Below are 23,742 nucleotides of genomic sequence, written 5' to 3' on the forward strand. Positions count from 1 at the left end.
TGAAAGGTTGATGGAAGGAAATAAAGAAAGGAAGATTAATAAATGGAAGGATAATAAAAAGAGGGATGGGGAGAAGGAAGGACAGGAGGATGGTAAGAAGAAAGGAAGGGACAAAAGAGACGGATAAGAAATATGGGAAGGAGTAAAGATGGAAAATAGGGAAGAAAATTAAACAGGAACATAATGAAGGACAGAAAGCTAGAAAGAAGCACAAATGAAAGGAATTGTCAGAAGAAAAGAATGATGGAAAGAAGGAATGAATGGAGAATGGAAAAGAAGGTAAGATACAAAAATATATCATAGAAAAGACAAGGAAAGAAAAGGGGAAAAATGAAAAAAGTTAAAAGACGTAAATGTGCTATTTTTCGGCTCATGAACATTTGTAAAATATAAGATGTGGCCCTCAGACTGAAAGGTTTGGAGACCTCTGTTCTACCACAGTAAAACTATAGTTTGAACTCTTGTATAAACAGGGGAGTACCCTAGATGATACATGTATGTATAAATATGTTTCTGCTGTGTTACTTCCTTGCATTCTTTAGTGTACTGAAGTACTTTCAATAAATAAATTAGCCAAGACTTTGAAGGAATATTTTATTCCCTTGACACATTTTGAGATGAGATCATGCCGTATTATTTTTGAGAAATGCAGTATAAATTAGTTTGATTTAGAGTACAATACCACAAACTAATGTTCAAAATTGTAAACAAAGCTGGGCTTAGCGTGGTTTCACACAAGGCATCAACATTGCAAACATTTAAAGCAAGCTTGTATTTGGTATTTAACATCTGCAGCTAAGATGGTGATGTTGTTAAATTAGGTTCTCTTCGACTAGAGAATAATAAAACTTAACATACTTATTGTACATGTATATCATATACACTTAACAAAATAGTGTTCTAGGAATCTGATGCCCAGTTTCATGCACAATTAGCTGCTACATGAACAATATGTATTGTATTACATCTTAAAAGTTAAATACAATTTGAAGGTGCATAGACACATACTGGCGTAAATGCACACACCCACACAAACATGTACACAAATAAAAACTTTACAAAGATCTTTAAACTGGCGTTATAAAGTTTATAACTGTCGCACAAAAGCAACAAAAAGATAAGCATTTAACAAGGGGGATCAACCCATACAAAGTCATAGTTTGGCAACAAAGTTTCTTTTTAACAGTTCTGGTTTTAAAGGGAAACTACGGTTACTAGCATGATACACAACCTAATGCAATCACAACGCTTTTCTATACAAGCATGTTTCAAATTCATTTTCAGCTTGTAGTATGTACTGTTTAAGACATGTATAACAAAATAGGCAAAACGTATACAATTCCAATTGATAGTATGTAACAAAATAAACGAGTGCGCTTTTCAAAAAAGAGTGACCAATCATTTGGTTTGGATATGGAAAACCTTGTGAATGCACAAGTGAGCTTCTGTACAAAGTGTTTGTTCTTTTAAGCCATACCAACTGGTTCAACATAGTAAAGGTTGATCCCATATTGTTAATGTAAGAACTTGCCATCATTCAATTTTTAGCTATTCTCACACAGTGCATAAGATACTCATGCCTTCCATCTATTCATAGCAGCAAGCCGATCCTGCTGCCTTCAAAGCAGCACTTCTCGGGGTGGAGAGGAAGAGTACCAGGTGTATAAATAAGAGCCTACAGTATAGAATTCTAGCTACCACTCAGTACAAAGATGACAAACACACCATTATACTCTGCAGCTACTACAGAAAACACTTCCTTTAAAAGCAAAACCAAGACTTTCCTTCAAAAATAAATCAAGTGCAATTTCTAAAAATAGGCAACAGAAGCCACTGTTGGAACCTGTTGAAGGGCAATCAATGGCTTAAAAAGACAAAGGTTTTAGCAGGCATAACAATACGCCTTGACCTAGAAATATATACTATATAATACCAAACTATAAGTTTAGATGACTTCTTTAGCGCAAATATGTGGTGAACAGTTTTCAGGTTCAATAAAAACATTTCTAGGCATTGGCTGTAACTCATATACAGTGCATGTGCATTTAAAAAATATTAGTTAAAGACATCCTTGTAATAAATTAGTTTTTTAAATATAATTTAGCAATGTGGCGCTTATTACCCACAGTATACATACATGATCGGGGGAATACAGTGCAATTTATGTCCCTGCAAAATATACATTTCCTATGTCTGAGATTATAGACAATAAAGATTATCTTCACCATTTTGCGACTATTATGCAAAGATTTGTTTAGTAAACAAGCAATGGGTGGAAAAAGTTAAGGAATATTGGTCACTAACATTTCAAACAGGTAACAACCATGGCTTCTGGACACCACAATAGAAAGACACAAGCGCATCCATAGAAATATATGTACTTATGTATAAATATCTACATTAAAGCTAAAAAAAATAAATTAAAAACACATCAAATGTAAAAAGTTGTTATGCTCTTATAAACTGTACAATACATTCAAACTTGTTGGCAGTCTTACATAGCTTTAATTAGGACACATCACTAAAATAAAAAATGCAATGTAAGCTTTTAATCACTACACCACTTGTACCATTCTTCAATAAATATATAATAACACTGTAGTCACTGTATTCTTCTTTCGCAGAATTCATTAAACAAAAAAGTAGTGCAACTTTCAACTCTTCCTTTCCTTTCAACTGTGTTTCTCTATAGGATATATTGCCACAAAGGCATATGAGCACATAAGCAAAAACACAACTGGGCAATTATAAAAGGTTCTTATAAATATGTTACATAGTTTACAAAATGAGTACATGTTCTAAAAAAGGCTAGAGAAAAAAGTATCAGAAAAATAGATGTTAACAAAGATTTCTTTTTCAATGTACCCCGGTTTCTATGTCAATCAGACCAAGTTTAAGTTTGGCAGCGGTCAAAAGACAGTGTGAAGTTTGTGAACATTAACCCCTAGAAGAGGATTTCCATATTTGCTTTTGTAACAGGTCTTGAAACTTGGTTATTAAAAGACATCACCTATTGCTTCTATTTAAAATTATGTTGCCTGCGACTTTCATTTGTCGGTCGAAGAATGTATTAATTTGTCACTAATGGATAACAGCAAGGTCATTTAGCCTTTGTCCTTCATTGATGGTGTCATGCAGAAAATGAAGTACAAATTATGTTCTTACATGCTTTGTGCCGAGGCTGTTTTGACCGGAAGTATTCAGGACTGTAAGGCATGAACAACACTTTAAGTCAATCCAGAAGATTTGAGAATTATGAAATTACTTATGGCAGGCGATCTGTGTATATGAAAACTCCTGAAGAAAAAAAACTTTTGCCCAACTTTTAGTGCAGAGTACGTCTGTAAAAACATAGAGGAGGGTCAGAGGACGAGGGTCCTCGAAGTGCTGCTGCTTGTGTAGGTGCTCAGGTATTTTCTTGCTTGTTCAGTCATGATCAGTTGATCTTCTGTCTTTCCATAAACCACTGTTTCCCACTCGCCATTTGACTGAAATAAAAAGTTCAAGTTTATTAACGTTGTCAATATGTTTCATTGTAATAAAATATATTTTAGGTCACACATTTCAATCTCAAGCTGTACTTTTTACCATATTTGAAGACAGTCCTGAGGCGAATTCGCAATTACACACCGTCCATAAAGTATTCACACTTTACTTCACTTAGTATTTTTGAAGACCCTGGCTAATGTAAAGAACTCCTAGCATGCATTGTGGCAACCTACTAGATTCTGTAAAACACCCCAACATGAATAAAGTTTTCTAGTACAAAGCTAAACATAATAAAGTACTGCACAGCATAATGTGTCATATATACTTGTGACACACCTAGTCGCCGATTAGGAAGAAATTGTGTTAGAAATGAACTGTAATAAATTATTACAGTGGATTTCTGAAGTCACAATGCCTTCTGCCAGAGCCAGCAGGAGGAGTTAGTCAGGTCAGGTTAAGGACAGTTATTAACACAGCTGTTAAATGAATAAAAGAACATGTTACTTACCTTCGGAAATAATGTATCTGGTAGAGACATGTATTAGTTGTACCCCTGCTCGTCGATAGGTGGTGTCAGTCAGCTCCGAGTCAGTCGTCGTGGGCCCGAGGATGACATTGCAGGACCTATATGGACACCACACATGAGCGCTGACGTCAGTTCTTAATACGTCATGGAAGACACTGGCCACTGGTGTGTCAAAACTAGGGCCCTTTAGGGGAGTCCCTAAAATCAGGTTGCAGAGCGGGGAGGATGGGTGGGACGGTAAGGAATCTACTACTAATATATCTCTACCAGATACATTGTTATCGAAGGTAAGTAACTTGTTCATCCAATAGAGACTATTAGTTGTAGATTCCTTACCTTATGATACCCCAGCAATACCATCCCCGGAGGAGGGCCTGCGAACCAAGTCACACTAACAAGTCCAGGAGGACTGAACGGGCAAATTACCCGTCCCTTCAGACTTGGCTTTCCAGGCAGTAGTGTCTGGTAAAAGTGTGCAGGGATGCCCAGGTCGCTGCCCCACAGGAGGTTCCTTCTTCGCCAATGCATAGTGTAGCATCTTTTAATGAAGAGGACAATGCAGAGGACAACCCATTGAGAGATGGTCCGTTTTCTTGCAAGTCGACCTTTTTTGGCGCACACATAGCCAATGAAGAGTTGATCATCCACAAGGAAGCCTTTGGCAAGATAAAACGACAACACACCTTTTGGATTTAGACGGTGGATTCTCTCCTCCTACTTGGAGGGATGCGGAGGCGGGTAAAAGGTGGGCAGAGTGATGGATTGTTCCACATGAAAGGGTGGGACCACTTTAGGAAGTAACAAAGTTTTTGTTCGAAGCAACACTTTGTTCAGATGGACAGACAGATAAGGACTGGAAGATAGAGACAGAAGATTGTTAACTCCATGAGCGGAGGTGATGGCAATAAGGAAAGCAGTTTTGACAGTCAGCAGCCTGAGAGGATAATTATGAAGAGGCTCGAAGGGAGCACAAGTAAGAAAGGTTTAAACAAAATTTAAATTTCATTGGGGCATTATGAGAGGAGATGGAGGAAACAAGTGAGTAAGGCCTTTAAAGAACCTACTAACAATGGGAGATTTGAATAAAGAAGGCTGATCTGGAAATCGTAAAAAGGCAGAGATAGCTACAAGATAACCTTTAAGGTTGTCCAAAGCAGATCCCTGCTGGGCCAAAGAAAGTATGTACAAGAGAACCTTTGACAGAGGGGGCAGAAAGGGGATCAACAGCCTTTGCTGCGCACCATGCCACAAATTTGTTCCATCTAAAGGAGTATACCGATTTAGTGGAGGGACGCTTAGCTGCCAAAATTACATCACAGACTTCGGGTGGAAGTTTGAAAGCTGTTTAGTGCCGCCGCTCAATCTCCATCCAAGGAGGTGGAGACTGGACAGGTTCGGGTGAAGAACCGTCCCCTGCTGCGGCCACAGAAGATCCTCCTAAGAGGCAGTCTGATTGGAGGATCGATGGTTATGCTCAGATCAGAATACCAGACTCTTCATACCCAATCCTGGGCCATAAGAATGACTTGATCCAGGTCATACTTGATCTTCTTCAGCATTCTGGGCAGAAGTGCTATAGGTGGAAAGGCGTAGAGGAGGCTGATGCTCCACTTGCGTTGAAAAGCATCGCCAAGCGAGCGCCGCCTTGGAAACTCCAACATACGTACTCCGCAGGAGACCAGACGCCTCTGATCTCTGCCTCTCCCAGGTGGCCGCCACATCTCAGTAGTGACGCATCGATCACCACCATTAGATCTGGTTGGGGAAGGGAGAAGGATCTGCCTCTGACCCAATCTTCCTCGTTGGCCAATACTGCAGCTGTTGCGCAGTTCTCTCCAAGACCTGTAGTCAGAAAGATTCCTCTGATGCTGCGCCCACTGGAAGTTCAGGACCCACTGCAGAGCCCACATATGCAATCCGGAATGATACACCAGCAGGATGCAGGAGGCCATGAGGCCCAGCAGCCTCAGAGTCATTCTCACCGAAATCCGGCTATAGACAGAAACATCAGTACCATGGACTGAATATCCCTCACTGCTTGGGAGGAAAGGCCAGAAACGGCACTGTGTCCAGAACCGTCTCTATGACAGGGAGCATCCAAGAGAGAATCAGGTGTGAATTTGGCACGTTGAAAGTGAACCCCAGCGAGTGCAGGAGGTCCTCCGTAGTCTGGAGGTGGGAGACGACAGTCTGGGGCGAGCCAGCCTTCAACAGCCAGTTGTCGAGATAGGGGAAGACTGGTACCCTGCTCTGCTCAGATGAGCTGCGACCACCACCATCACCTTTTTGAACACCTGAGGGGTACTGGTAAGGTCAAAGGGGGGCACGGTAAACTGAAAGTGCTCGTGGCCCACCGTGAACCATAGATAACGTCTGTGGACAGGCAGGACGGGATATGGAAATAAGCCTCCTGCAAGTCCAACGCTACCATCCAGTCCCCTGGGTCGACTGCAGAAAGGACCTGGGCCAAGGTGAGCATTTTTAGTTTCTTCCGAAGGAAATAATTGAGGGCCCAGAGATCTAGGATACGAAGCTGGCCATTGTCCTTTTTGGGTACCAGAAAGTAGCGGGAGTAACAACCTTGTCCTACTTCTGGGACAGGTACCCTCTTTATGGCCAAGAGAACCAGAACTTCCTCATAAAAAAGCGCCAAATGATACTCCGACACACAGTCGTATGAGGGTGGAATGTAGGGTGGGGTAGTCTCGAAGGGGAGGGAGTAGACCCTTCGAACTATCTGCAGAACCCACCTGCCCGAAGTGATGGACTGCCAGTGAAGAAGGTGATGGAGAATCCTGCCTCAGACTGGCCGATGATGGGCCTGAAATGTCGGACTAGGAGGGATTTGAGGCACTGGCAAGGAGGAAATGGTGGACTAGTCTGCCCGCAGGCTCCCTGACCCACCAGGGAACTGGGTCCCATGTCCGCGGTCACACAGAGGTTGGACAGCTAGCATGACTCATGGCTAGGCTGGACAGGATGTGGCTGGGCGCCTCTTACATAGCCACAAAAGGCAGACTGAGGGGGGGCGGATGGTAGCCACGACGCTCAAGGATGATCTGGCCGTAGCCCGAGAATCCTCAACCAGAAGTAGCGTCTAAGAGCTACCAAGGTGGCAATCGTTCTGCCTAGTGAGTCAGTGGTATCCAGTTCACAACGGATGGTGAATTTGGCTGCGCCTCTCCCGTCCGCAACTGCCTTATAGAGAACTGCCTAGGCCTCCTCTGGGCACTGAGGCAGCACCTGCGCAACCTTATGCCAGATAGTATGATAGTACCGGCCCAAGAGGCAAGCGGCATTCACCGAACACAAGCTGGAGGAAGAAAACATACACTTTCCAAGATGATCCAGCTCCTTGGATTCCCTATCTGGGGGAGCAGAAGAGAATGCACCTTGTGTCAGTAAGGTTGGGGCGCCCAGAGCAGGGTGGTGACGGTGGGCGATTGTGGGCTTGGACCAGGTGTTAGAAAGATATTTGTGAGGGCTTCATTGAATGGCAAAAGGGGATCTGAAGTGGAAGCCGCAGGGTGAAGCACCTATTTTAGGAGGTTAGTCCTGACTGACAACAAAGAGAGCTTGAGGCAGAGGACCTTGGCTGCCCTCCTCAACACCACACCGTAGGAAGCCACCTCCTCCATTGCCACAGTAGGGGGACAAAACAAGCCAGTGTCAGACCACTGGCCGCACCCAGGTCCATCGGCCATTCCGGTTCTTCAAGCTGGCCATTTAAAGTGCCCACCTGTCCCTCCCATTCCTCTTCACTACCTTCTGGCACAAATTGAATGTCTGGGATGAACACAGAGACAAAAGTCCCTACCGACGTCGGTCCAGCTCCATGTCCACTTCAGTGATGAGGATGGTGACAGTGCTGACCGGGAGCACGTCAGGATCGACACTTGGGAAGGTCGAGTGAGATCAACCGACCTTGATCCGGATCAGATAAATGATCCACGGGACCCTCTGGAGTCTGGGGTGAAGCCACTGGCGGCGAAGGCCTAGGGCCCCTAACCGACTTCTGGGGGCCTGAAGGCGCACCAGTGGAGTCGGACTGCCCAAAAATGAGGTACAAGGCCTCCTAGAACTTTTTGAAACCTCAGCAGAAGGTGCTCCGGCTACTGGAAAAGTGGGGAGATGCAGAGTTGTATCAGAAGGCGCCACCGGGGACAGAGCTTTCGAGGGACGACGCTCAGAGTCCCATGTCATGTCGGCCAACGGACGGGGAGAAGAACGCCTGTGCTTTGTTCGACTTCTTCATGTGTTTGCCTACCTTACCTCCCTGACGACTTGGAGTGTGATGAAGAGTGTGAGCTCCTCCAACAGCTTTCGGGACTGCTCCCGCAAACCCTTCGGGTTCATGGCCCGGCATTTGTAGCATGACTTTGGGTCATGGTCACGCTCCAGACACCAAAGGCACATGAGATGCAGATCAGTCACAGACATCATCTGGTGGCAGGAGCCGGCCTTACGCTAGGACATCCTTGACGCACCGGGAGTTCTAAGACTCGACAAAGAAGTTGAGTGGTAGCTCTCTCTGGATCTGCACTTACGCTGGTGTGGAAAAATAAAGTACTGACATCAGCGCGTAATGGTGGCGTCTATATAGGTTCCGTGACGTCATCCTGGCACCCATGACGGACCGCAGCCGACTGACGTTACCTACCTAAGCGCCAGGGTACTGCTAATGAAAAATCTCCGGATCCAGACGGACGCCTGGGGTAAATTCTAAGGTAAGGAATCTACAACTAATAGTCTCTATCAGCTACCATAGACAGCTTTTCTTTCTTCTACTGTTTTTCTAGTTGGAAGGAGAAATTAGATATTTAAGGCAACTATTCCTTGCACTCCTAGTTAATTATAGAAAAGTTAAAATCTTTTTGCATTTTCTACTGCGCCTTCTTTTTCATTAAACAAAAACAACTGACTGATATTAAACTGATTCTAATATCTTTTTGCAACACATCTCTAACAGCCTTTTTGATGTATTTCATTTTACATTAGAGGTTCTATTTTCATGCTTCATGTTGGCAAATATACTCTCTCTTTCTAATGAAAGTTACGCACTAAGGATTTGAATGGTTCGTGGGCAAGGTGATGATGTGATCATGTATTATAAGGAATAAAGTACCCCCATCGTAAATGAAAAGGATATTGCAAGTCACCCCAGACTTCCATGACCTTATAAAGGAACTCTGCCTTTGGCCTCATTCTTCCATATTGTCATGGAACAACTTGGTGACTTGCAATTGTATTACAATATAAAGCAGGGGTTAATATATATGGCAGTCACCAGTAGGGAGTTATAGTTAGGATGTAGTTTCCATAGGAAAATCGTTTTTTTAATTTGCCACTAACTTTGGCGTTGTTTGACGAATCCTCACAAAAGTTTCAAAACTCATTTGCCACTCACATCAGCAGCTGTCTTGAAAATTTCGGGGTGGCTGAGAAAAAGGTTATAAGGATGTTATAGTTGGGAAATAGAATTAAGGAAATACTAGAAATTCACACAAAAACACAAAGTTACAGGGACGTTATAGTTAGGCTCAGATTTCACTCGTACAAATCCAATGAAATTCAGCAGTTACAATTACCTGAGCTAACTATAACTTACGCCTCCACAATGCACTGCTTAGTACCTCACATATTATACAACAGGAGAGGGTAGTAGTAGAGAAAAAAAAGTCGAACTGCATAAAATATACAATTTAGTGGGCATATGGTACAAATAAACTAAGTATATAGTATCTGTATGAGTAATGGTGCCACTAAGGGTAATACCACACCCTACTGCCTTAGATGTGAGTGCACATCGGACCGAAGCCCTTGGGTCAAATATTTTCTAATATAAATCTGTCCACAAACAAGTTGGTTTATTCCAAATAAAATGCAATTTAATATTTCCTGAAATACCTTTTTCCTTTTCACAGGTTAAGATATAGAGACAAAATCTTTTCTTAACAGGTTAACAGTCCAGCCATAAACATATTACTTTCATTTCATGTTTACAGAAAAAAAGTGTAAACACTGCACAGTGTAATGATGAAAAGTCGCAGTAAGTCCAAATACCTATGTTCGATGACAGTCAATAGCCAACAAATGTTTGGTCACTGAAGTGACTTTTTCAAAGCTGTATAACAGTAAAAGCCATCCCTCCGGACTTGACTGTCCAGGCAGTAGTGTCTTGCGAACGTGTGCAGCGAGGCCCATGTCGCTGCCTGGCAAATGTCCTGGAAGGGGACTCCTCGGCCCAGGGCAGTTGTTGTTGCCGTGGCATGAGTGGAATGAGCCCGCAATCCAGCAGGGGGCTCCTTTTTCGCCATGGAGTAACATGCCTGAATACACAAGATGATCCACTGCGAAATGGTCCTCTTGTGTACTGCCTTTCCCTTCTTCGCGCCCACGTAACCAACAAAGAGTTGGTCATCCACCCGGAATTGGCGTGTGCGATCTAGGTAATAGGAGAGCGCACGTTTAGGATCCAGACGGTGGAGCCTCTCTTCCTCTTTCGAGGGATGCGGAGGCGAAAAGAAGGTGGGCAAAGTAATGGACTTCCCGATGTGGAAGGCCGTGACAACCTTGGGCAGAAAGGAAGGCCGTGTACGCAACACCACCTTGTCTGGATGAAACCGATAAGAAAGGTGGAGTAGAAGAAAGAGCCTGGAGCTCACTCACCCTCCTGGCAGAGGTGATGGTGACCAGGAAAGCAGTCTTCAATGTGAGAAGACGGAGAGGACAGTTATGGAGCGGCTCAAACGGAGCACACATCAGATAAGTGAGAAGATTCAAGTCCCACTGGGGCATCTTCTTGTGTACCGCATTTCTCTTGCCAGAATGATATCACAGACTTCAGGAGGCAAGTCAAATGGCCTCAACTGTCGCCGCTCAATCTCCAAGCTTGTAGGTGGAGACTGGACAGGTTCGGGTGCAGCACCGTCCCCTGCTGCTGCGACAGAAGGTCCTCCCGAAGAGGCAGACAAATCGGGGGATCGACTGACATGCTGAGTAGCTCGGGATACCAGTATCTTCGTGCCCAGTCCGGAGCCACAAGGATAACCTGGGCCCGGTCGCGCCTGATCTTCTTCAGCACTCTGGGCAGAAGTGGTATAGGCGGAAAAGCGTACAATAGACCGCAACTCCACTTTGACGAAAAGCGTCTCCGATCGAGTGCCGCCTTGGAAATTCCAACGCGCAGAACTGATGACATTGCACGTTCTCTTCTGTGGCGAATAGATCTAACCAAGGCTCTCCCCATTGCTGAAAGAGACCTTGCGCCACGTCAGAGTTCAGACACAATTCGCGATCCATCATGCACCGACGGCTGAGTTCGTCTGCCCTGGCATTCAGAGAGCCTGCCAGGTGTTGAACCACCAGGGTCACGCCCTGATGTTCCAGCCATTGCCAGGTACATGGGGGGGGCGCCCCTTCCGTGGCCACGAAAGGAGCGAAAGGCACCCGATTGCTGGAGTGGAGCCGTGAGGCCCAAGAACTTGGCCGTAGCCCTGGAGTCCTTAAAACGTTCCAGCGCATGGTCTGCCTTGTCGCCGAAGAGGCGACGGCCATCAAACGGCATGTCCAGGAGTGTGGACTGGACATCGGCCGAGAAGTTGGCGAACCTCAACCAGGCGTGGCGTCGAACCGCCACTGTCGTTGCCATCGCCCTGCCCAGTGAGTCCATTGTATCCAGCCCACACCGGATAGAAAAACGTGCTGCATCTCAGCCCTCCGCAAGGGCTTGGCCGAGTTTAGCCTGGACCTCCTCCGGGCATTGTGGCAGCACCTCCGCAACCGTGTCCCACAGAGTGTGGGTGTAGCGGCCCAAGAGACAGGCGGTATTCACAGACCGCAGCCCTAAGCTAACAGACGAGAACATCTTCTTCCCGAACTGTTCGTATCTCTTGGATTCCCTGTCGGCCGGGGCCGACGGGAATGCGGTCTGGGAGTTGGAGGCCTGGATGACCAGACTCTCGGGGTGGGTGGACAAAAAGCATGGGTCGCCGGGGCCGGGCGGTAGCGTCTGGCCACGTTCCTATCCACAGGCGGACCTGTGGCGGGCTTGGACCAAGTGCCCACAAGAACGTCACACAAGGCCTCATTGAACGGCAGCAGAGGCTCACTGGGGCTTGACTGCGGTTTGAAGACCTCTGTGAGGAGGTTAGTCCTCACGGCCGCGACGGGGAGCTTAAGGTTTAAGGCCTTAGCTGCCTTCGTCAACACTACACTATATGTAGAGCCCGCCTCCGAAGCCACAGTCGGAGGGGAGCTAAATCCAGTGTCTGGCGAAGTGTCAAGACCACTGGCCTTCCCAAGCTCATATGTCCAGTCCTGTTGAGACTGGCAATCCAGTGCCAGAGGGTCCTCGGACCCCTCCCAATCTTCCTCGTCACCTGTGTCCTGTAAACCAGGATTAGTAGACAGGGCCTCCTCGTGGAGATAAAAATCTCCAAAGACCGACAGAATCGGCGCCTGAGTCGGACCGCAGGAAACATTGGGGACGGCAACCACAGTGGGCGCCGGGGGCGACACCTGTGGGGACGGCGCCAGTGAGGTCGTAAGGTCGACCCGCGACGCCCCGGATCCGGTGAAGTCCTGCGGCGCCGAGACCGAAGTCGCCGGCGGCGCCGGGGCCGAAGCACCCGACCCGTTAGGACCTCCAGACGGAACCGTTGGGCCCGAAGGCGCCACGGGTACCGACTGAAGAGGGACGGCCCTCATGGCCATGAGGTACCGCTCGATCTCCGGCGTCGCGCCGTGCCCAGGGACCCGAAGGTGTGGGGCAGGCGGCGACGCTAGCGACTCCCACGGAGCCGCGGGGCGGTGTTGCCCGAGCCCCCGGCTGCATCGTGCGAGCGTCGGGGTGGGTCGGAGGTCCGATGACGTCGCTCCGACCTCTCATGCCTCTTACCTGAGGACTTGGAACCTGACGACCGGTGTCCACTCCCGGAGCTTCAATGACTCAGACCTCGCAACCTGTCCCTCGACCTCCCGTGGAAACGGGACCTGGAGCGGCGCGGGCCGACTGCCTCAGCTGGAGTCGCTTGCGGGACCGCTCCCACCTAGCCTTCGACGTCAGGGCCCGGCAGTCGGAGCAGGTTCGATCGTCATGGTCGAGGCCTAAGCACTTCAGACACCGGCGATGAGGGTCCGTGACCGACATCAGTCGATCGCACTTCGAGCAGGGCTTGAACCCGGGCATCCCTACCGGCACCGATAGAGTCGAAGACTCGACAAAAAAGAGTGATCAAAAGATCAAAAAGTTCAGTCAAAAATTGACTGGAGGTAGAGCTTCTCCGGATCTGCGCTAGCTGGCGCGGAAAAAAGAACGGACGTCAGCGCGCATGGGCGGTGTCTAAGTACTTCGACGACGTCATTCCGGCGCTAACGACGGACGCGGAGCCGCAGACAACGCCTACCGTCGCGCAGGGGTATTGCTACGCAAAAATTTCCGGATCCAGTCTGACGCCTGGGGATATTCTAAGGTAAGGAATCTATCACTAACGTGTCTCTTTCAGATAAATAATTTACACCCAAAAATAAACTAGCCCGGAAAAAAGGATTGTTACTTACGCTTACACAAAACTACAATTCCCATATCTGTAAGCTTTATTCGTAGTTCTTGAAGCCACATGATCAAATTGTCACATGACATTCACAAGAACTACTTCTATTACTTGAAAAACTACAATTCCCATGATTCTGGGTTCGGCTTGTAGTCTCCCAAGTCACGTGCTCGAAATGTCACGTGACATCGTGAAGTACAAAATGGCGCTCTGGCAGTACACCGGCGCCCCCCCCCCCAGATTGCCCAGAGGGACGCCTGGTGTACCGACGGGAAGGTGAGAGCCGGTTAATGGTTGTTGACCAATTGGTGCGCAATATAACAATATATTCTGGGTTTCCGGCTGGGGACCCGAATGAATGTGCAATAACAACTCGCTAGGGCGAAACGTTTGTTCGCTAAATATTATCATAATCGAGCTTGTAGTTTACTAAAGTCGAGCTCCAGCTTGGTATGCGTACACACGCGCTAGAACGATTTCCTAGCCCCGCGCATTTATACTTACGAAGCTGCACGCGGAACATACTCTAATACAGCAAAGAGTGGATGCTGATTTACATCAAACAAACAGCGTCGCTATGAAATTCTTTTGATGTTAAACCAGCATTATATGAGGCTGATCATGAGCCGATTGATATGTTTTTCACCCAAATACATCTAAAGTCAATTAAATATAAATACCGAACTGAGTCTGTGAAAGATGCGTGGCCTGTCGGTGTGAGTTTAGGTGTCGTGTTTTGTGTTTTTACTAGAGCGGTGCTCCTCATACCTGAGCAGCAGCCAGGTGGGGTGATGCTATTCCTCCTACTAAATTAGGTAAGGTGGCTAGAAATTTAGTTTTGAGAAAATGGTGATATCGTGACCATCTCTATAGATATAATTAGGTATCTAAAATGTATGGCTAAATAAATTGTGTATGCCTCTCTACGTTTCTACTGTGTTTTTCACTTGTATTTGTGTGTGTTTTTATTTTCCCTTCACCAAGCACAGGGGAGAAGATTGAACGAATTTGAGAAAAATATACAGGTGATATTTTTCCTTTTTGTACAGTAGCCATTTACATCTAGGTCCCGAAGAAAGCAGTGACATATTTAGAGTCACAATTGCTGAAACATGTTGACCCTACTGACTGGCAGATATTATGTTAAATCTGCTTGTTTTCTCACATTTTAATATTAGGAGTATTGAGGGAACCTAATACAATTTTCGCTTATCCACTCAATAATGACCTAATTTTAACATTGCACTTTTTCCACGAATTTAATTTTGGCACTGTAATTCAGCTACCCACAACAAATAACTTTCCGGTACTCTAAGCACAACTTTGGATTCTTCTGAAGTTGTTGTTCTATCAATACTACACTGATAGACATACTGCACCTTCTCCTGGGTAAGGAGAGCCCAAATGATGTAGGGCGGTACCGGGCGGGAGCTGATGGGCACTATTTTCAAATTTGAGAATTTGAGTGCAGCATGACACATAGTCACATTAAATTGTTCATTTCATAACACTCCTTTTGATGTTTTCACAGTAGGATTGTAGTTTCTCTCTGACCCTCAGATACTTCTTTCGTTTGTATAATGGAAATCCTTAATCACCTGAAGATGAAAGAAAGAAGGTTGAGTAGGTGACTTTCTGTATGCCGTAATGGCAGCTAGGTGTACTTTTATGGAAGCAAATTCTAGACCCAACTTTGTCAAGTGTAGAAGATATGGTAAAATTACCTCCTTTTGCCCTCTGGTAGGTTGGAACCCATTTTGCACACACCACATAAAGAACCATTCCCATTTAAAAGAATAGGAATGACTTGTGGAAGGCAGTCTAGAGTCTCTCAAGATGTTCATGCTGTCCTAAGGAAGCCCTAGGTAACCATACTGGAGGGCCTCATGAGCCATGCTGCTAAGTTCAGCGAGGGAAGGTTGGGGTGATGGATCCTCCCGTTTATCTTGGACAGTAGGTCAGGTCTGCACGGAAGCCTCCTGTTCAGAGAGATGCAGCAGGTCCGGGTACCACCACTGTCGTGGCCAGTCTGTTGCCATCAGTTTCATCCTCGCTCTGGAGTGTGAGAGCTTGGTTATGACCTTCGGGATGAGAGGAAGAGGAGGAAAGCGTACTTCCAAAAGGGCATTCCCTTTTGACCCTGGCTGGTAAAACCTTGACACGAAGTCGCAGCATTTTTTGATTTTATTGTCTGCAAAGAGATCAATGCTTGGCTGATCCCATTGATGAAAGAAGTCTGCCACCACTTTGTTGTGCAGAACCCAGTCAAGTTGATCTTCGAAGTGACAACTTAGCTAGTCCGCTTGAGAGTTTTGTTCTTCTGGCAGATGGACTGCTGTGATTGAAAGCTGCCTGGACAGGATCCAAAGCTAGATCCCCTGAGCCTCCAGGGACAGAGTGCGAGAACGGGTCCTTCCCTGCTTGTTTAGATAGTACATAGTGGTCGTGTTGTTCGCCTGGACCAATATGGACTTGGACTGTATGGAAAGGTAGAAGGCCTTGAGAGCTAGATGCACTACCCGTAGCTCCAGCATATTGATATGATGTGCCTGAACCTTGCTCGACCACCGGCCTGGAGTCTGCAGAGGGCCCATGTGTGCTCCCCAACCCTGCAGGGAGAAGTCTGTGATCAGCGATTGTGTCAGAGTAGGTTGGTGGAAGGGCACTCACACCAGGAGATTTTTCTGAGGAGTCCACCATGGGATGGATGATCTCGCAGCATGCGGAAGTAGTATTTAGTCGTCCCATCGAGCTGTTTTCTGACCCCATTTGTCTTCCAGGTCCTGCTGCAGAGGTCTCACTCTCAGCCTAGCATTGGGGACTAGGAAAGCGCAAGGTGCCATCGACTCCAGGAGCGATGCAACATGCTGAACTAAGGGCTGGTGACCTGAAGGCCAAACCGCTGTAGCAAATTAAGACAGATTCAATAGTGGTCTTTCACATTCTGACTCTTTAGGAGACAATCTTCGAGGTACGGACAAACAGTCCTTGGCAACGTGGAGCAGCGGTTACTAATGCCATGCACTTGCTGAACAGAGGGGCAGACTTCAGGTCAAACAGCAGGACTCTGTACTGATAGTGCTTGGAGCCTGCCATGAAGCAGAGAAACATCCGGTGTCGCAAAGCAATTGTAACATGGAAGTATGCGCCCTGACGGTCTATCGATAGAGATGAGGAAATATTTGATGGAGCTCTATCACACCAAATTTATCTTTCGAGATGGCTTTGTTGAGGATGCAAAGATCCAATATAGGTCTGAAACCTGCTTTTTAGCCTTTTTTTGTACCAGGAAGTATCTGGAGTAAACCCCCATTCCTCATAGTGAAGGAGGAACTTCTTCTATGGCAGCTTTTTGTAAGAGAGTGGACCCCTCCTGCTGTAACAGTGACAGCTGGCGACAGCTCGTTTCCACCGGAGGAGTGGAATGCTGTAAAAACCTAAAAAGAAGAGCATATCCATTTTGCAGTATATTCAGCACCCATTGATCATTTGTAATGCTGAGCCACTCTTGCACATGGTAGGTGATACGTCCTCCCACTGGAGTGGGTAATGGCAACAGAGAAAGCGGTTCTTCATTGCTTGGCAGTGTTCTTGGCGGTGTGCCTCTAACCCAGGAAGGCCAACGTCTCTGGTAGTGCATTTTGGTTTGGTGACACTGCCTCTGAGACCACTGAGAGGTTTGAACCCTCTTTTGGAAAGACCTGCGATCATAGGGCCTGTACGGGCACCAGAATTACTTGATCTTCTCTAGACACACCACCTTTAGAGTGTCCAGCGCCAATTTTATTCTGGTCATCTCTTCATCCTTATGTGAGCCAAAGAGATAATTCCCTGAAAGCACAAGTTACTACTTGTGTAACGATATATCTGTAAGAGACATTAGTTAGTGATAGATTCCTTACCTTAGAATATCCCCAGGCTTCAGACTGGAACAGCAAAGTTTTTGCTAGCAGTACCTTTGCGCGTCTGTAGGTGGCATCGTGCGGCTCTGCGTCCGTCGCTGGCGTCGTATGCGCCGAGATGACGTCACGGAGACTACTCAGGCACCACCGATGAGCGCTGACGTCCGTTCTGTACACGACTTTCCGTGCCAGGAACGCAGAGCCATGCAAGATACGGACCATTTGGTACATAAAACTAGGGCCCTAAAAAGGATGACCATAACCCTAGAAATCAGTTCGCCGAACGGGGAGGATGGGTGGGGCGGTAAGGAATCTATCACTAACTAATGTCTCTTACAGATATATAGTTACACAAGTAGTAACTTGTGCATCTGAAAGAGACACGTTAGTGATAGATTCCTTACCTTAGAATAGATAACCCAGCAATACCAACCCCGGCGGTGGGTCTGCAAACAAGATTACACCAGAAAGTCACGGAGAACAGAACAGCCAAAGAAGCCATCTCTCCGGACTTGGCTGGCAAGGCAGTAATGCTTGGTAAAGGTATGCGAGGACCACGTCGCTGCCTGTCAGATATCCTGCAAAGGGAATCCCCGTCCCAGAGCAGTAGTGGCTGCTGTCGCCCGGATAGAATGGGAACGCAGCATTACAGGAGGCTCCTTCTCAGCCAAGGAGTAACAGGCTTTACTACACAGAACGACCCACCGAGAGATGGTTCATTTGTGCACAGCCGAACCTTTCTTGGCGCCCATGTAGCCAACAAAGAGTTGATCATCCACCCGGAACGTTGTGTGCACTTCAGATAGAAGGAGCGCACACATTTTGGGTCCAGACGGTGGAGCCGCTCTTCCTCCTTTAAAGGATGCGGAGGCGGTAAGAAGGTTGGCAAAGTGATGGTCTGCCCGATGTGGAAGGGCATGACAACCTTGGGGAGAAAAGAAGGACGGGTCCTTAACACCACCTTGTCCGGATGAACAGAAAGGAAAGGAGGTTTGGAAGAAAGAGCCTGGAGCTCACTCACTCTTCTGGCAGAGGTGATAGCAACCAGGAAAGCAGTCTTCAAGGTGAGAAGACGTAAAGGACAGTTGTGAAGCGGCTCAAAGGGAGCACACATCTAATAAGTCAACACAAGATTCAAGTCCCACTGAGGCATTATAAAGGGGACCGGAGGGAACGTGTGCGGAAATGGCTGCGAGATAACCCTTGACAGTGCCCAGAGCAGTGCCCTGCCAGGCCAGAGAAAGGAGGAGCAGAAGAACTTCTGAAAGAGGGGCAAAAAGGGGATCCATAGCCTTCACCGTGCACCATGATACAAATTTGTTCCACCTGCAGGCGTATACCGTTTTAGTGGAGGGATGCCTGGCTGCCAGAATGACATCACATACTTCATGAGGAAGATCAAAAGCAGTCAACTGTCGCCGCTCAATCTCCACCCAAGGAGGTGGAGGCTGGACAGGTTCGGATGGAGGACCGTCCCCTTCTGCTGCGTCAGAAGATCCTCCCGAAGAGGCAGACGGATCGAGGGAGCGATCGCCATGCTGAGTAACTCGGGATACCAGTATCTTCGTGCCCAATCCGTAGCCACAAGGATGAATTGGGCCCGGTCGCGCCAAATCTTTTTCAGCACTCTGGGCAGAAGTGGTATAGGCGGAAAGGCGTACAATAGACCGCAACTCCATTCGACGAAAAGCGTCGCCTAGCGAGTGCCGCCTTGGAAATTCCAACACACAGAACTGATGACATTGCGCGTTCTCTTTGGTGGCGAATAGATCTAACCAAGGCTCTCCCCACTGCTGAAAGAGACCTTGCGCCACAGCCTAGTTCAGACGCCATTCGTGATCCCTTCAAGCAACGGCCGCTAAGTTCATCCACCTGGGCATTCAGAGAACCTGCCAGGTGTTGAAGCACCAAGGTAATGCCTTGATGTTCCAGCCATGTCCAGAGGCGCAGAGCCTCCTGACATAGGGTCCAGGACCCAACCCCGCCCAGTTTGTTGCAATGCCACATGGCAGTGGTGTTGTCTGAACATCTGCACCACACTTCCCTGGACAGACGGAAGGAATACCTTCAGTGCAAGATGGATCGCTCGCAGCTCCAAAAGGTGGATATGGAGCCGGGGCTCCGCCGGAGACCAGAGGCCTTTGATCTCCGCCTCTCCCAAGCGGCCTCCCCATCCCCGAAGGGACGCATTTTCACCACTGTGTGCTCCGTTTGGGGAAGGAAGAGGTATCTGCCACTGACACAATCGCGATTTCTGAGCCACCACTGCAATTGTCGTGCAGTGCCCTCCGAGATCTGGACAGGATCGGACAGGTTGCCCTGATGCTGCGTCCACTGGAACTTCAGGTCCCACTGCAGAGCCGGCATACGCCATCTGGCATGTTGAACTAGCAGGATGTAGGATGCAGGAGGCCATCAGGCCCAGGAGCCGGAGGGTCATCCCGACTGAAACCCGGGATCAAGGCTGAAAGATCGGAATCATAGCTTGAATATCCCGGACTAGCTGCTCAGGAGGATAGACCCAAAACTGCGTCGAATCCAGAACGGCACCGATGAAGGGGAGCTTCTGAGAGGGACTCAGATGCAACTTCTGCACGTTGATAGAGAACCCCAGCAAATGCAGGAGGTTGGCCGTAATCTGAAGGTGGGAGACGACTGCTTGGGGCGAGCCCGCCTTTAACAACCAGTCGTCAAGGTAGAGGAAGACTGACACCCCTGACCTGCGCAGATGAGCTGCGACCACCGCCATCACTTTCGTGAACACCCGAGGGGCGCTGGTAAGGCCGAAGGAGAGCATGGCGAACTGTAAATGCTCCTGACCTACCGTGAACCGCAGGTAACACCGGTGGGCCGGCAGGACGGGGATGTGAAAATATAAAATATACGTCCTGCAAGTCCAACGCTACCATCCAGTCTCCCGGGTCAAGGGCACCAAGACCTGAGCCAGAGTCAGCATCTTTAACTTCTCCTTCGGGAGGAAGCGATTGACGTTCCGGAGGTCCAAGATGAGACGCGGACCCCCTTTGTCCTTCTTGGGCACCAGAAAATAGTGGGAATAACAACCACGTCCTACTTCTGGCTCAGGAACGTGCTCGATGGACCCCTTGGCCAGGAGGGCTGTGACTTCCTGCTGGAGAAGCGCAAAATGTTCCCCGACAATCGGTGGAACTGAGGTGGCATGGCTGGGGGGGGCAGTCTGGAAGGGGAGGGAGTAACCCCTTCAGGACAATTTGCAGCACCCACCTGTCCGAAGTGACAGAACGCCAGTGGGGGAGGTGATGTTGAATCCTGCTGCCAACCGGCGTGGGGTGCACCCCAAAGTTCGGACTAGGAAGGCTTTGAAGTGAATGCTGCGGGAGCGGAAGAGGAACGACCGGCACGCAGGCCCCCTTTGTCGCCACGGCGGCCAACACGCCCACGGCCGCGCTGCGGTTGAGTCTGTGCAGGCTTCTGGCTGAATGAACGTGGAGGGGCGCCCCTTCCGTTGCCACGAAATGAACGAAAGGTAGACATGGACGGACGTGTGGTGGAGAGACCTAAGGACTTGGCTGTAGCCTGAGAGTCTTTGAAACGTTCCAGCGCACTGTCTGCCTTATTGCCAAACAGGCGAGTACCGTCAAAAGGCATGCCCATGAGGTAACTCTGGACATCCCACGATAATCCAGTGGACAGGAGCCAGGCATGGCGACGCAGGGTCACTGGCGTGGAAATTGCTCTCCCTAAAGAGTCAGCGATGTCCAGCCCACACCGAAAGGCGAACTTAGTGGCATCCTTACCCTCGGCAACAGCCTGGGATAGCACAGCTTGGAGCTCTTTAGGACATTAAGGCAATACCTGTGCAACCGTATCCCACACCGTGTGGGAATAGCGGCCAAAGAGGCCTGCAGTGTTCACTGACCGCCGACCCAAGCTGGCTCAAGAGAACCAACGCTTGCCAAACTGCTCCAGCTTCTTAGAGCCCATATCCGGCGGAGCAGTGGGAAAGGCAATCTGGGACGTCGAAGCTTGGATGACCAGACTCTCTGGCGTAGGGTGAGTGGTCAGAAAAGCAGCGCCGGGCAATGAAGCCTGGTGACGTTTCTTATCCACAGGGTCCCGTGTGGCGGGCCGTGACCAAGTGCCCAACAAGACATCAGTGAGGGCGTCATTAAACTGCAACAGGGGCTCCGACGAAGTGGACACCGTCCGGAGCACCTCAGTGAGGATATTAGTTTTGAGGGCCACCGTATGAAGATCAAGGTTGAGGACCTCATCTGCTCGACGGAGTACCATTGTGTAAGTGGCGCCCTCCTCCACTGTAGGCGGGGGAGGCAAACCCCGGGTCAGAGGAGACGTTGAGGTCGCCGGCATCCTCCAAGTCATCCGCCTAGTCCTGCTCAAGAGTCACACTGACGAGCAATAGGGTCCTCGGACCCCACCCAGTCGTCCTCCACCTTCACCGCATGTGGTACAGACTGTGGCGCAGGGCAGGGACCGGGGAAGGAACAAACCGCGTCGGAAACGGTGCAGAGAACGCCGCCGGTCGGGGCTGAACCAGCGCCTTGTCCCAATGCGGATCCCAGGTAGGAGCAAATGGCACCCACTGCGGCGCCGGAGTCGAGAGTGGCGCTGGGGCCGAAAGCGTTAGACCATGTGGCGTCGTGGCCGGAGCCAACGGCACAGGATCCTGGGGCGCCGAAGCTGGATCCTTCAGCGGCCCAACAGGATCCTGACACGGAACCGCGGGGCCCGAGGGTGTGCCGGCGGGAGCCCAAGGCCTAAACAGGCGGTCCATGATAGCAAGAAATTCTTGCACCTGTGTGGGAGTCGCCGACTGACCCGGATAAGGTGGGTAGGCCGCGGGACTCCCGGGCTCCAAAGGAGCCGCAGGGGCAGAACCCCTGTCCCCCTCGTCCGTATCAGGGTACTGACGGGGGGACATCAGAGAGCGACAATGCTTCTTCGACTTCTTTTTGTGTCGTCTCTTACCTGAATCCGAGGGTGAAGACTTGGAGCCTGAGGAGCGATGACTGTGGCCCCGCGAGCGTTCTCTGGAACGTCTGGGACGAGTGCCGAACCTCCAGCAGCTTCCGGTGCCGCTCCCTTCAAGGCCTTCGGGCCATGGCCCGACTGTCCAGACAGGACCAGGAGTCGTGGTTGGTCTCCAGGCAGTAGAGGCAGACGTCGTGGGGGTCCACCACCAACATATTGCGACGGTAGGCCCAACAGAACTTAAACTCAGACATCCCTACGTGAACCAGAGTGAACCAAAACTTACAGGAGACAAAAAGTCTCAAAAATGTAGTCAAAAAGTGACTAAGGTACATGCTCTAATCGGATCTGCGCTTACTGGCGCGGAAAAAGAAAGAACTGACTTCAGTACACATGGGTGGCGCCTTAGTAGTCTCTGTGACATCATCTTGCCGCATAAAAAGCCAGCGATGGACACAAACCCGCACAACGCCACCTACTGACGCGCAGAGGTACTGATAGCGCAAACTTTCCGGATCCAGTCTGACCCAAATCCAGTCTTATTCTAAGGTAAGGAATCTATCACTAACGTATCTCTTTAAGATACGCGAGGTTCAAAATGCGTTTTTGGGCCTCCAGTTACAGGGCCGCAAGACACAACAAGGAGGATCTTCAAGTGCAGATGCCATGGGAGTAAGAGTGCGCAACCAGAGATGCTCCATCTGCCGCCACATTGATCGTCTGGTTCGCCACAAGAGCTCCCTACTGGACGATCTCTCCAAAATCCTGGCGGTTCTCCTTGGGCAGTTTGTCTTTGAAGCACTCTAATGAATCCCTTGGGCAGTTTGTCCTTGAACCACTCTAATGAATCCTATAGTGCCCTGTCATAGCGGCTCAATAGGCTGCGGTGCTAGATACCTTCAAAGATGCAGCTGCAGAGCCACATGCTTTCCTTCTCCACGAGTCCTGAGCTCTGCTCTCCTTGTTGGGAGGGACCGTTGAAGAAGAGGCTACTGCGTTAGTTTTCTTCGCAGCAGCAATTATCATAGAGTCTGGCGGAGGATCCGCTCTGAGGAAAAGAGGATCCTGCTCTGATGGTCTGTATTTCTTTAGGATTCTAGCAGAAGCAGTCTTGATAGAAGCCGGAGTGAGAAAAATATCCATGACCGGCTGTAGAAGGCCCGGAAACAAAGGCACTAGAGGTCTTGAGACTGATCTTTGGTGAAGTCTCAAAGATGACTGCTCCTCAGACATTTCGATATTTAATTTTTGTGCTCCTCTTGCCAGTACCTAGTGAAAAGTACTGATGTTATCCACGGGC

At 48.6% G+C, this 23,742-nt stretch overlaps 1 protein-coding gene across 1 annotated transcript in view; it reads right to left on the reverse strand.

Annotated features, from left to right (window-relative positions):
• Positions 1 to 580: 580 nt before the first annotated feature.
• The window catches only part of MYBL1 (MYB proto-oncogene like 1), a 610,566-nt gene continuing 587,404 nt past the window's right edge, over positions 581 to 23,742 (reverse strand). The window contains exon 16 of the mRNA XM_086965817.1: positions 581 to 3,488. Coding sequence (XP_086821943.1) covers positions 3,363 to 3,488 — 126 coding nt within the window. The 3' untranslated portion in view covers positions 581 to 3,362. The remainder of the gene's footprint in view (positions 3,489 to 23,742) is intronic.

The sequence above is a fragment of the Lissotriton vulgaris genome, chromosome 4_1, assembly GCF_964263255.1.
Source record: "Lissotriton vulgaris chromosome 4_1, aLisVul1.2, whole genome shotgun sequence".
Lineage (NCBI taxonomy): Eukaryota > Metazoa > Chordata > Amphibia > Caudata > Salamandridae > Lissotriton > Lissotriton vulgaris.